Here is a 12753-nt window from a genome sequence, read left to right as displayed (position 1 = left end):
TCTTCATGGAAAGTCACTCTGAAAGTTATATGTAATCTAAACACTGGAACAATTAAAATTGTTTAAATACTATTTTTGACATGAAAGTTCTGATTGCAATGATATTCAGCAAGCAATTATCCGCTTTGGGTAGGTCTACACAGCCACTAAACACATACAGCTAGCCGATCCCAACTGACTCAGGCATAGGCTGCAGCTTTGTTTCACTGTTGTGTGGACTTCCCGTCTCGGGCTGGAGCCTGTGCTCTAGAACCCTGCAAGACTTGGCTCCAACCTGAGCCTGGAAGTCTACACAGCAGTGAAATAGCCCTGCAGCCTGAACTGGCTGGCACAGGCCAGCTGTGGGTGTCTAGTGCAGTGCAGACATACCCGTTGACATTGTGTAACATGAAGGCCAGCTAATATATTTCTGTTTAATAGACATTGTTGCTAAACATAGAGGGAACAATCTTTCATAAGAAACGTTATATATTCTATATATGTAACCCATTGTGGTGTTCACTATAAAATTTCCATCTCTCAAATGTTAGACATGCTAATCTCATTAAAAGTATTCCAAGTTACATAATTGAAAAAGTGTGACAAATATATTTTACACACACTCTGAATTCTTCTTAAATGTTCAAAGATTTTCACTAATGCTTCATTATCATGTTCTTTTTCAACTATGGCCAAGATCCTAAGAAGCAAACCCCATGGATGAATCCTTTAACAAGTCTCAGAGGTGAGGATCTTTTTATAGAATCGAGGCCCAAATACATATCTGCCCAATAGGACTGAAATTATGCCAGGGTATGTTATTTACCTAAAGAAAGATGTTCTTTAATGTTACAGAAGTAGGTTGTGCACATCTTTAAGGAGGGAAATTTTAAAAAGTTATAAAAACAAAATCCAGAAAGTTAAAGATCAAGCAGGCACTTTTATCCTTACGTTTTAATTTAACTTGTCAGTTACAAAGTCAGTCTAATTTTGTAGCATTCAATGCATCAAATGTTTTGCCCCTTTATAATGAAAATAAAGGAACTCAATGTTACTGAAAAATTTAACATATGACTACTTTTCAGAGCATTGTTAATAGTTAAATCTACTGTAACACTTAAAATCAAGTTTAATTTTGAAGATTGTTTTACAAACTTCAGGTTTGGAAACAACTCTGCCATTTATTTCCAATAAAATAAACCATTCTGTACTTTAAAAAAACCCCTCACTCTAATATGATTTATTGGGGGGTGGGGAGAGAAGGGGCACAATAAATCGTCTCCATACAAGTAGCACTAACAACTGTTTACATGAACATAAGAACAAGTTTTCCAATGTTAGTTTTTAAAATTCACAGCATATAGAGACTGCCGTAGATATAAAGCAAAGACCAGGTCCCTATTTTGGAACAAAACTTGGATGGGACTTAACATTAGAACTCTGTTATTACAAGAACTATAAAGTAAGCTCATCTGGAATCTAAATCCAAATGAGGGAATATAGAGAGACACAGTGAAGGTACACTTGGGTGCAATTTCATGCTGGTGATTTTTTGTTTAATGTAAGCAGCTAGCCTTAGAGCAGATTTTAAATCAGAAGTTGCATATTCATTGATACACATGACTCAGAACGTAAGTGACTTAGCACATTTGTACACATGCTTACATAACCTTAGTGAGAAGTATTTACATGTTCAAAACAAAGTTTCATTTTAACAGTTGAAGTTTAACACATGAAAGTATATTAGCTACTACAAAAAATGCATAATGGGATCAGTTTTCCACAAGCATAAAACACATTTTAAAGTACTTTCTGGGTATTTCAAATTAACTGCTTTCAATATGATTTTACGTAGCATTCTTTCAGTCATTACAAAACTGTTTTAATCATTTACTTATCTATTTGCATGTGCATTGTCAATTCACAAAAACGATGATGAACTTACTTGTACACAATTTTTATGCTCCATCAACGTAATTGCATACAATACTTAAACAAGTTTAGATGAAGTTCTCAAATACTTTGGTTTAATCTTAGTTGGGGATAAATATTTGATGCCACAGAAATCACATCCTCCACCCTAACTTTGCTGAAGAAATGAAGACATTGACAGCATTCTTTGGTAAAAATATGTTGGGGGCATTTTATATGTATGTGCGTTTATCAAAAAGTGGTCTCGGCGATACTGGTGTACTGTCAATTTGCAGCACTCAATAGCTATTCCTGATTTAGCGAGGAATATCAAAATATTCAGTTAATTTAGTAATCAACTATAATTGGCTGAGACAGCATCTGCAACTACTACTACAGGGGATCAATAATACTTTTGAAAAAAAAGTGTTTTTCTATCACTTATCTTTTATGTTGTAAATACTTGAACTGCAGCCAGTCTATTATTTTGCAGTGACTATAGAAACATTGTTAGGTGACTTTTCAGAATCCTAACAGAGTCAAAGATGAACCAATATTTAACTGCACAGTACTTGTGCATCAACTACAATATGTACTAGGTAAAGGCTATTAAAAAATTTCAGTTAACTGCTACAAGAGAAGCTATGCAAATATAAAACAGATCAGATATACAAGTATAACACTGGACATACTGTACTTTATTAGCACAAAAAAGCCATAACAAGGCACAGCAAGCAGAAAAATACACTGATAGAAGGGTTAGTGTTGCATACAAGAATAAATTTTCTTGTATTTGCAGCCAAAAGATTTCCTAACTCTCACAGTCACTGCTATAGAGAAGTAACAACATACTGTAGCAGCTGATAAAGAAACTAGGGAGCACTTAAGTGGTACAAAACACATTTAAAAAGGTGATTGGAGATTGCAACACAATTTTAGTGCAAAAATGTCAAGGACAGAACAGTTGGAAACTATTTGATTAAATAAGTTTGATTCACTTATTTAATATCAGAAACTTCCATCCAATATTAAATAATGGAATCAAACTTAGAATTTCAATTCCAAGTAGTCTGTTCAAATGGTATCAGCACATATTCTAAATATCACAAAAAGGTGCTAAATGGAAAAATGTTATTTACAAATAAAAAGAATAGTACCTTTGAAACCTGCTATTTAGTGCAGATTAGTCTTTTTTTTTTTTTTTTTTTTTTTTTTTATAGAAACAGTATTTAAGTTGGACCTCATTATCTCCAGACTGATTCTGGCCTGCATATTTATACCTGCCTCTGGAAATTTCCACCACATGCGTCTGACGAAGTGGGTATTCACCCACGAAAGCTTATGCTCCAATATGTCTGTTAGGCTAGAACAGGTGTCCCCAACTTGGTGCCTGCGGGCGCCATGGCACCCGCTGGGGCGTCTAAGTGAGCTCGCGTACTAGCCGGCGGACGAGCATCCGCCGAAATGCCACCGACAAGCAGCGTCATCCAGAGGCATCATCGCCAAAATGCTGCCCATTTGGCGGCAACACCTATTGACGTTGCCGCTTGTCGGTGGCATTTCAGTGGATGCTCATCTGCCGCCACGGTCCTCCGTGGCTCAAAAGGTTGGGGACCACTGGTCTATAAGGTGCCACAGGACTCTTTGTTGCTTTTTACAGATCCAGACTAACACGGCTACCCCTCTGATACTTGGTATTTAAGTTGTAATTCAGCTATGAACACTTTCAGCATAAACAATGTTAAATAGCGTTTTAAATTAACATTTCTCCTCATCATCATTTGCAACTGTGACAGATAGTTGTCAGGTCACTAATTCTTATATTTAGTTTTTAGCAAAGTTTACAGACTGGTTAACTAATGGCAACAATTGAATTTAAGCAAGTTTTCATTTTTTAAAAATTGCAAATAGCAGGTATTTAACTGTCTGTCCAAGATAGTATTAATCTTGCTAATAATGTCACTTAAACCCATGAACGTTTTAAATAGAAGTCCACTTCTGATCAGACACATTCAAGCCCTCATCTTTAGGAAACCTGGTGTACTAACTGTGATTGATTTTTAGCATCAAAAAACTGTTAATGGAACACAGGCTTCCCATGCTGCTAAAAAAACTGCATTTTGAAATGTTTTAAATTTATTAACATTTGGAAACTTGTTTGAAAGGAATAATTAAACTTTTCAAAGGAGGAAAGATTTTGTTGAAAAAATTTAAACACTACTCAAATCATTAAAATGTTCAACCAATAAAACATTAACTTTTGTTCTTTAGCATTAGATGGAATGCCCCATAGTTGCTTCACCCAATTACTACAGCTACAAAAAAGGAAAGGAAAACATTTAGAAGTTAGCAAATGATTTTTACGTACATCTTAATGAAAAACACGTCGCTTTGTCTCTGCTTATTGTTTCAAGAGGCATCACAACTTGATTTATGTAACAGCAGACAGCATCTGACATGATACTAAACATCAAGCTTAAATACGGTATTGCAAAAAAGCTGATGTGCTTTCTAAGTTAAACTAATGCACAAAAAAAATATGCATAACCTAGTAAGCCTACTGGGGACTCTAGATTCCATTTACTTTGTCTTAATAGGTTCCCGTTCCAACCATCGCACCCTGACTTTTTGTTTATAGTGATATTCCTTTAGAAAGTCTTGCAACATTGATGGTAAAGGGAGGCCATCAATTCCATCATACGTAGTGCACCTGCAGATTACTGCCCGGCAGATATACTGCAGACTAAAAGGAAAAGTCCTGTTCAGAGATACAGTAAGTAATGGTTCAAAAAACATGCAAGAGCTAGGGTCTTTATAGTGTTCTAGAAGTCCTGTAACAGTGGAGGAGTGAAATACACAGGGATCATGAGCATCAAAACTAAAATTGTGATTCCATTGCTCAATACGTGCATGGAGGGATCTGTTGTAACGACGGAAGCTCACAGAGAAGAGGTAGTCCTCTTGTGCAGAATCCCTGAGCAAAAAAGTGCCTTCAGGTTTGCCTTCCAGAAGTGCCTCTGCCTCATAACGGTCCATCACACCCCAATAACATGGGTTACCTGTTATTTGAAGTAAGTCTGGCACAAGGCAGTGTATGTAATCAATCTGAGTATGTACTTTCCAAGCCCCTTGTCTGCTGCTATGGCCATGGCTCTCTCCAGACACCTGACGTTGCTTTTGCCTGCGTGACTGCAAGCAGAGGGTTGTTGTGTCCTCTTCAGAATCACAGTTTCCCTGTAGTGTTGCACTATTGTCCCCAGTCAGCTCAGTCATACCCGGGGCTAACTTTGGTCCCAGTTTATATAATGGATTAACCTGTGCTGTAGCTTCAAAAGTATGTATTTGGGCATTAGGAGGGGGGTCAACCCCTTCTTCAATACTAAGCCTACGTCTCTCTCTAAGTCGGTCTTCTTCATCTTCTGCAGAAATCAAGGAAGGATCAAATGTATCAAAAAAAGTTGAATGAGGGCTCACAGGAGCTGTATGTTGCTTAATCAGATGCCACTTTTGGGCAAGATCAGATCCAGCAGGGAAAGGACATTTCTCAAGCATTAATTCAGAGAGATGAATCTTTCTTTTATTAGAAAAGAGAGGTTTGGACTGTTTGCTATAAGTTCTCATGGGAAAACATAACCCAACGGTATCCTGAAGCCGCTGTCGCAGAGTACGGCTGCCTACAGTCCTGTTTGATACGCTGTCCATATCATGAACAGAGCTCACACCGTATCTTCGCTCCCGCCTTTGCAAGCCGCTTCGTGTTCGACCAAATCTTTTATCATTCTCCAAGGAGCTCTGGGTTTTAGTAGAACAGGAATGTTTCTTCTTCCCACCCCAAGGAGCATGCCGAGAGTAGGAATCCCTTTGTGCAAGTCTCGTTCCTGTGGCAACACACGAGTCATTATCTTTCTCTATGCTTATTTCGACAATCTGAGGGATGTCAGTGACACAATTCTGATTTCTCCTCACTGAATTCTTTGAAGGACTTAAACCCAGTTGTAAGGCAATGTTCTCTCTTAAAGGGCTGCTTGGTTGCTGCGGAGCCAAATCGGGTACATGGATACTTCTGTCTTTAACAGATGAACATTGAGTGGAGTCTACATCTATGTTTTCATTTCGGTTTCCACCTTCATGATTGAAGAGATTCTGGCATCTGTATTTGAAGTTGTTCCACATCTTGCCCACTTGATCCATGGATTATGTTACCTAAATTCAAAGAGGGGATGAAGAGATTTTAATCAAAAAGTTAAAAAAATTAAAAATAAAGATACCTATTCAATTAATAAAAAAAACACATTCAAATGAGTAAGTTAGAGGTATGGAGAAGATATAGTTAGCTGAAAGCTAGGAAAGTTATAGTACCTGCATAGTTCTGTGGTGCTATACGTGTTGCAGTATTCGCACATTAGGAAACAAGCATAGAAAAGAAAAGAATGCAGTCAAGCACAAGTGACTTGTTTCCAAAAAAAAGTATAATAAATAATATCTCGCCTTACAAAAAGGCCCCCCACCTCGCCACAAAATAGCCAAAAGCCCACAAAAGCATTAATGGAGGAAACAAAAATAATGCTAAGTTTTCCATTTTGGTATTTATATTTGATGGGTACTTAAACATCCATATAGAAAACCATGAAAGAACTATATAAAGCCACTATTGCAGAGGTTAATTGTGTATTCAAACCTAAAGTTTGTTATTTATATTTTTTAATTACAATATATTTAAAGTTTCCAAGTCTTTATTTTGAGTGTCATATATTAGGTAACTGACTCCCTGAGAAAGTTTCCAAGAAACTGTAGCAAAACTAACAATGAAAAATTAAGGATAAAGCCATTGAGTAGACTCCAGCAGAGCAGTTATGAAATCAGGCAAACACACACTTTCCATCCCTGAAAGAGCAGTGGCCCTCTCTGCAAAAATAGTTAGATTCACAAACTAAACTGAAAAGTCAGGTCATGGTACAGAAAGTTTCAAGCTGTATTTAACAGACGTGAGAACTCAGACTTCAAAATTCAAAGTTTTGATAGTAAGAATACAAAGCTGACAAGAGTCAATTCCCAGGAGAAGCAGCAAGATACTCACAAAAGCTTATAGTTAGAAGTTGACTCTTAAGCAAACCCTCAACTATGAAATGCCTAACAAAAAGCAGCATTTCTCAGTGATTATTTAAAAAAACAAAACCAAAAACAAGGGAGAAGACCATTTTACCTGTAGCATTATACAGAACCAGCTCTGCAGAGGGAGCAAAAGGACACAGCCACCCATTCTCCAAAACATTGTCAAAAACTAATACAAATATTAGCAGCATCCACATTGCAGTTGCTGCTTTAAAAGCCAAATTTTATAACCTAGAATCAAGGCATGAAGAACATGGGAGCTGCCTGGAATATTTTAATGAATCATGTGTTCATCTAGTTTGATTACTATTGTATTGTTTGCTACCAAAGAGTTAATTTCTGCTACACTGGGCAGAAAGACAATGGCTTTATTCAAAAGATAGTACAAGTATCAAGTCTCTCTAGTGACTCCAAGGAAAGGAGGAATCAAGGTGGAAGAAAATGGGAACAAAGGACTTGAGAATTGTTAGGGTATGTCTACACTAAAAAATTAAGTTGACCTATATTAGGTCGACTTACAGGTGGTGCATGTCCACATTACCCTCCTAGGCTTGGGCTGCCCACTGCTCCCTGCCAGAAGAGGACTCAGGCCGTCCAGCTCTCCATGGGAGCAGGGGGCAGCTGGGCTCTTGCTGCCCGGCTTGGTTTCTTGTCAATTTCACTGCTCCACTGGCGCTGTGAAATTGACAAGAGAGAGTTAACAGCCAGTGTAAGTAACACTGTGTCCACCCAGACACTGCCTGGCCCTAACTACAGGGACGTAAGCCTCTTGTGGAGGTGGAGTTATGTCATCTGTGTAGTAGGGTACTTACATTGGTGGGACAAGACTGTAGTGTAAACTTTGATGTAATTAGGTCGATGTAAGCTGCTTTACGACAACCTAACAGTGTAGTATAGACCAGGTCCTAGAAATAGCAGCCTTGAGACACAGACACAGGGTCTGTGGAGAAAGACTAACTTGGTCCACAAGAGAATTGGGGGTTTGGGGAGCAAGGAGGGGAAGTTGTTATACAAAGGCTAAGCTGGGCCTACCTAAGTTTTGAGAAAAATGCTAAACTTAGCTAAGACAATGGGTATTTAGGCTTGTTTTTTAACCCCCCCCCCCGATTTAAAAAAAAAAAAATCTATAGGAACTTAGCGAACAAGCTACTCTCTGCCACTGCATTTTGATACTGTTCACAGCTCCCTGAGGGAAGTCTTTAGCAGGAGCCAAATCCAATTGGACCCACTAGGTAACAAGATTGGTAAACAGGGGTGTTTGTAGCCTGGAGACCCAGGCTAAGAATGGGATGAGTCCAGGGATTCTCCTCAGAGAAGTGTAGGCGTGGGCCTGTCACTTGAAAGAGTTGCTCACAGAGACATTGAGTCAGGGATCAAATGTATAGTTTAACATTGTGTCACAGTTCCAGAGTAACAAACTTAGAGCACCCTGCTTGGAGCTCCCACAGCAACCAGTAACAGAAGCTTCTGCTAAAACATCTTGAGAAGGAATAAAAAGAGCAAGCCAGTAGTCTTCATACAACTCCATAAAAAGAAAAACATAACCATTGAGTGGAGATTCTGGAAAGATCAAATTAGAGCTAAAATGTTAATACTTATTAGGCTCCCTGAAATTGCTGGAACAAACTATCTAGAACACTGGGTCCCCAATGCTCGGCAACTACATAGTGCTAAAGATCCAACCTAGTAAAAGAGCACACAAGATTAAAAAAAGGAGAGAAAACAAAGATCACTGAGAAAGGAGAGACATTATTGCTTATCATTATGGACATAGATGACAATTTTAGCAGCTGATAGTAAAGCAAAGAGAGTTTATTAAGAATCATAGAATATTAGGGTTGGAAGAGAGATCAGGAGGTCATCTAGGCCAACCCTAGGCTCAAAGCAGGACCAACCCCAACTAAATCATCCCAGCCACGGCTTTGTCAAGCCAGGCCTTAAAAACCTCTAAGGATGGAGATTCCATCACCTCCCTAGGCAACCCATTCCAGTGCTTCACCACCCTCTGAGTGAAACAGTTTTTCTTAATATCCAACCTAGACCTCCTCCACTGCAACTTGAGACCATTGCTCCTTGTTCTCAATGGTAGCAGATGACAGAACAGCCTAGCTCCATCCTCTTTGGAACCTAACCTAAAGAAGATCCTATAAACTTCTCCCCTTATTTAAGCTTAACAGAATAAACACAAAGAGGAGGGAATAGGTCCCTTTTTGGAAAGCCTTTAAAACAGCAAGACTTTTTACCTTAACTTCAGGCCAAGCATACAAAAGAAATGTTTATGAGGGTGCAATGAATTCAGAATTGCATTTTCTAGGCAAGTTGATTTACGAAGATACCACACGGGATGTTGTCCAGGATTCAAAACGATACAGACCTAGATAGTGACATATTTTACTTCCTGTAAGGCTATTAGTTAAGTCATGTAAACTAAAATGGATAAGTCTGATGTGTTTGAAATTTCTTGTAACTAGTATGTGGGCTGCAAGTTCCTCCCTATAGCTATCCCTGAAGTGATTGCAGGTATGCAGAAAGTGGACTCTTAAATTGGTGCTCTGAGAATTAGGTCCAGAGATTAGTTGCTTCTAAGGCCTGGTCTACACTAGGTGTTTATGTCGAAGTTAGCGCCGTTACATCGAATTAACCCTGCACCCGTCCACACCGCGAAGCTATTTAGTTCGACATAGAGGTCTCTTAAATTCGACTTCTGTACTCCTCCCCGACGAGGAGAGTAGCGCTAAATTAGACATGGCCATGTCGAATTAGGCTAGGTGTGGTTGGAAATCGACGCTAATAGCTCCGGGAGCTATCCCACAGTGCACCACTCTGTTGACGCTCTGGACAGCAGTCAAGGCTCGGATGCTCTGACCAGCCACACAGGAAAAGCCCCGGGAAAATTTGAATTCCTTTTTCTGTCTGGGCAGTTTGAATCTCATTTCCTGTCTGGACATTGTGGCGAGCTCAGCAGCACTGGCAACGATGCAGAGCTCTCCAGCAGTGATGGCCGTGCAATCTCAGAATAGAAAGAGGGCCCCAGCATGGACTGATCGGGAAGTCTTGGATCTGATCGCTGTGTGGGGCGATGAGTCCGTGCTTTCCGAGCTGCGCTCCAAGAAACGGAATGCAAAGATCTACGAGAAGATCTCTAAAGACATGTCAGAGAGAGGATACAGCCGGGATGCAACGCAGTGCCGCGTGAAAATCAAGGAGCTGAGACAAGGCTACCAGAAGACCAAAGAGGCAAACGGACGCTCCGGATCCCATCCCCAGACATCCCGTTTCTACGAGGCACTGCATTCCATCCTAGGTGCGGCCGCCACCACTACCCCACCACTGACCGTGGACTCTGAGGATGGGATATTGTCCACGGCCGGTTCCTCAGACATGTTAGCGGACGGGGAAGATGAGGAAGGAGATGAGGAGGATGAGGCAGTCGACAGCGCTTACAACGCTGATTTCCCCAACAGCCAGGATCTCTTCATCACCCTTACAGAGATCCCCTACCAACCGTCCCCAGCCGTTAACCCGGACACAGAATCTGGGGAAGGATCAGCCAGTAAGTGTTTTAAACATCTAAACATTTATTTTTAACAGAACAGGAATATTGAGAACAACAACAATGGGTTTCTCATGATTAGTTTGCCCTAGGCGCGTAACGTTTCAGTCCTGGGCAGTGCAACTATTGAAAAAAAAAAAATCTAACAATGTCCGGTTTAGCATGATTGTTCTGCCCAAGCCGCTCTACTGTTTAGTCCCTGTCAGTGCAGCTACAGTAAAATGCGGTCTCTATGTCCGGGGGATAGAGCAGAAATCCTTCTGGGACATCTCGAGGAAGCTCTCCTGGAGGTAATTGGAAAGCCGTTGCATCAGGTTCCTGGGGAGAGCGGCCTTATTGGGTCCTCCGTAGTATGACACGTTGCCGCGCCACGAGACAATCAAGTACTCCGGGATCATTGCCCTGCAGAGCATGGCGGCATACGGCCCTGGTCTTTGGAGGCTTTCCCGAAGCATTCTTTCTTTATCGCTGTCTGAGATCCTCATCAGGGTGATGTCGCTCATGGTGACCTGCTTTGAATTAGGTAGGGGAATGTTAGTGTTGGGACTGCTTGCCCGTTCCTTTACAGAACTGTAACTGCTGGTTTGCAGCCACGCGGTGGAGGCGGGAGAGGGGCAGCCTACAGGGATCGTTCCCGTGGACAGCCGCGAGGGGGTGGGACAGGGGCAGAGTTCCTGCTTGCCGGATTGCTGGCAGCAGGGACTGACATTGCTTTCAATGTGAAAGGAGGCCAGTGCTAATATTAAAGTTTTAAGCTGCCACAAGTCTACGGCTTACCATGTCTGCCTGCTACACAAATTCCGGTGTCCTACCCCACTTCTCAGATCTGCTGTGCAAGACCCCAGGCACTGAATGCGAAGGCCGAGAATTCGACCTTGTCCTGAGTGCGCATGTGATAGGTGCTGTGCATGGTCTTGTTCACAGAGAAAGACTATGTTCTTTGTTCACAACTACATTTATCTTCCTGAGGAATTCACTCCCTTTTTCCCATTCCCACAGCCACATCTGCGACTGTCTCACAACCTAGCCTGGCATCACACTCCCAGAGGCTAGCGCAAATTAGGCGTAGGAAGAAGAGGACACGGGAGGACATGTTCTCGGAGCTTATGGGCTGCTCCCGAGCCCAGGCAGCACAGCAGACCCAGTGGCGGGAGCACTTGTCCCAAATGCACCAAGCACACATGGAACGGGAGGAGAGGTGGCGGCAGGAAGACCAGCAGGCGACTCAAACGCTGCTTGGACTAATGAGGGAGCAAACGGACACGCTCCGGTGCCTTGTGGATGTTCTGCAGGAACAGAGGCAGGAGGACAGAGCCCTGCTGCAGTCTATCTGTAACCGCCCTCCCCCGCCACCAAGTCCCATACCCCCCTCACCCAAAGTGCAAAGAAGGAGGGGCGGCAGAGTCCGTGCAAACTCTCACTCCACCCCTGCAGACAGCTCTAGTAGTAGAAGGCTCTCATTCCCCAAAATTTGACAAGTTCTTTCCTTCCTGCCTCACACAAGCCCCCGTCCAAGTTTCACCTCCCAGTTCCATGTGTAGTTGCTAATAAAAAATACGTTTCTGTTAATTACTGTTTCCATCATGTTCTTTTGGAGGAGGGGGGGAAGGGGGTTGGTAATTGGACAGGACAGTCACCTTTGGCAGGGTACATAGGCGGGGGCAGGTCCAGCAGCAGGGCACATACACAGTGCAGTCACTAGTTACCCTGGTCAGTCTGGGAGGTGGTTTTCATGTTCTGTGGTGGGGGGTGGGTTGCTCTGTGACTTTGTGGCGGGGGAGGGCAGTTACAGATCTTATGCGGCGGTCCTTATCCTGGATCACAGAGCCACGCAGCAGGGGATCTGTAACCGTCCTCCCCCTGCCACAAAGTCACATAGCCCCCCCATACACACAGTCCCGATCAGGAGGGGTGACAGGCTCCGTTGAAACAACCAGTCCACCACAGCGGAGCCTGTCAATCCTGGAGTTTAGAAGCGTCATTTGCATCACTACACTACACCCGCTCCCCACCACAGTCTGCATCCCAGGTTTAAAACATTCCCGCGAAAACAGTAATAAAGAAAACGGTGTTCATTAACAAAGTAGAAGTGATTTTATTTCTAAACGTGTGTTGGAAGGGGGTGAAGGGGGTATGTAACTGGAGAGGATAGTCAACATTAACTGGGTAAAGAAACGGGGGCAGGTTCAGCTTCTCTG

At 41.9% G+C, this 12753-nt stretch overlaps 2 protein-coding genes across 9 annotated transcripts in view; one reads left to right on the top strand and one right to left on the bottom strand.

Moving 5' to 3' along the window:
- Positions 1–12753, bottom strand: part of SOCS5 (suppressor of cytokine signaling 5) — a 108686-nt gene that overhangs the window by 52471 nt on the left and 43462 nt on the right. For 3 of the 8 annotated variants that reach the window (XM_065589557.1, XM_065589558.1, XM_005296127.4), the window contains one exon: positions 1509–6093. The exons of 4 other annotated variants lie outside the window; for them this stretch is intronic. In XM_065589557.1, the coding sequence (XP_065445629.1) occupies positions 4471–6081 (1611 nt within the window). In that variant the 5' untranslated portion in view covers positions 6082–6093 and the 3' untranslated portion in view covers positions 1509–4470. Of the gene's footprint in view, positions 1–1508; positions 6094–6249; positions 6268–12753 lie in introns of those variants that run through there. One more of the 8 variants, XM_065589559.1, reaches the window with a different exon arrangement.
- On the top strand, positions 9951–12030 carry LOC135982528 (myb/SANT-like DNA-binding domain-containing protein 1). Its single transcript, XM_065589563.1, has 2 exons — positions 9951–10555; positions 11555–12030. Exons 1-2 carry the CDS (start codon positions 9979–9981, stop codon positions 12028–12030), a joined length of 1053 nt encoding a protein of 350 aa, XP_065445635.1. The 5' UTR covers positions 9951–9978.

This window comes from Chrysemys picta, chromosome 3 (genome assembly GCF_011386835.1).
Source record: "Chrysemys picta bellii isolate R12L10 chromosome 3, ASM1138683v2, whole genome shotgun sequence".
NCBI lineage: Eukaryota > Metazoa > Chordata > Testudines > Emydidae > Chrysemys > Chrysemys picta.
The sequence above is the reverse complement of the archived record's forward strand: the minus strand, read 5'-3'. Positions and strand labels throughout refer to the sequence as shown.

What these genes read in the sequence shown, in the direction of transcription:
- LOC135982528 (XM_065589563.1), top strand. Translation starts at nt 9,979, where the DNA reads ATGCAGAGCTCTCCAGCAGTGATGGCCGTGCAATCTCAGAATAGAAAG. An exon ending in ATCTGGGGAAGGATCAGCCA is followed by an intron (nt 10,556 to 11,554) that starts GTAAGTGTTTTA and finishes CCATTCCCACAG; the next exon opens with CCACATCTGCGACTGTCTCA.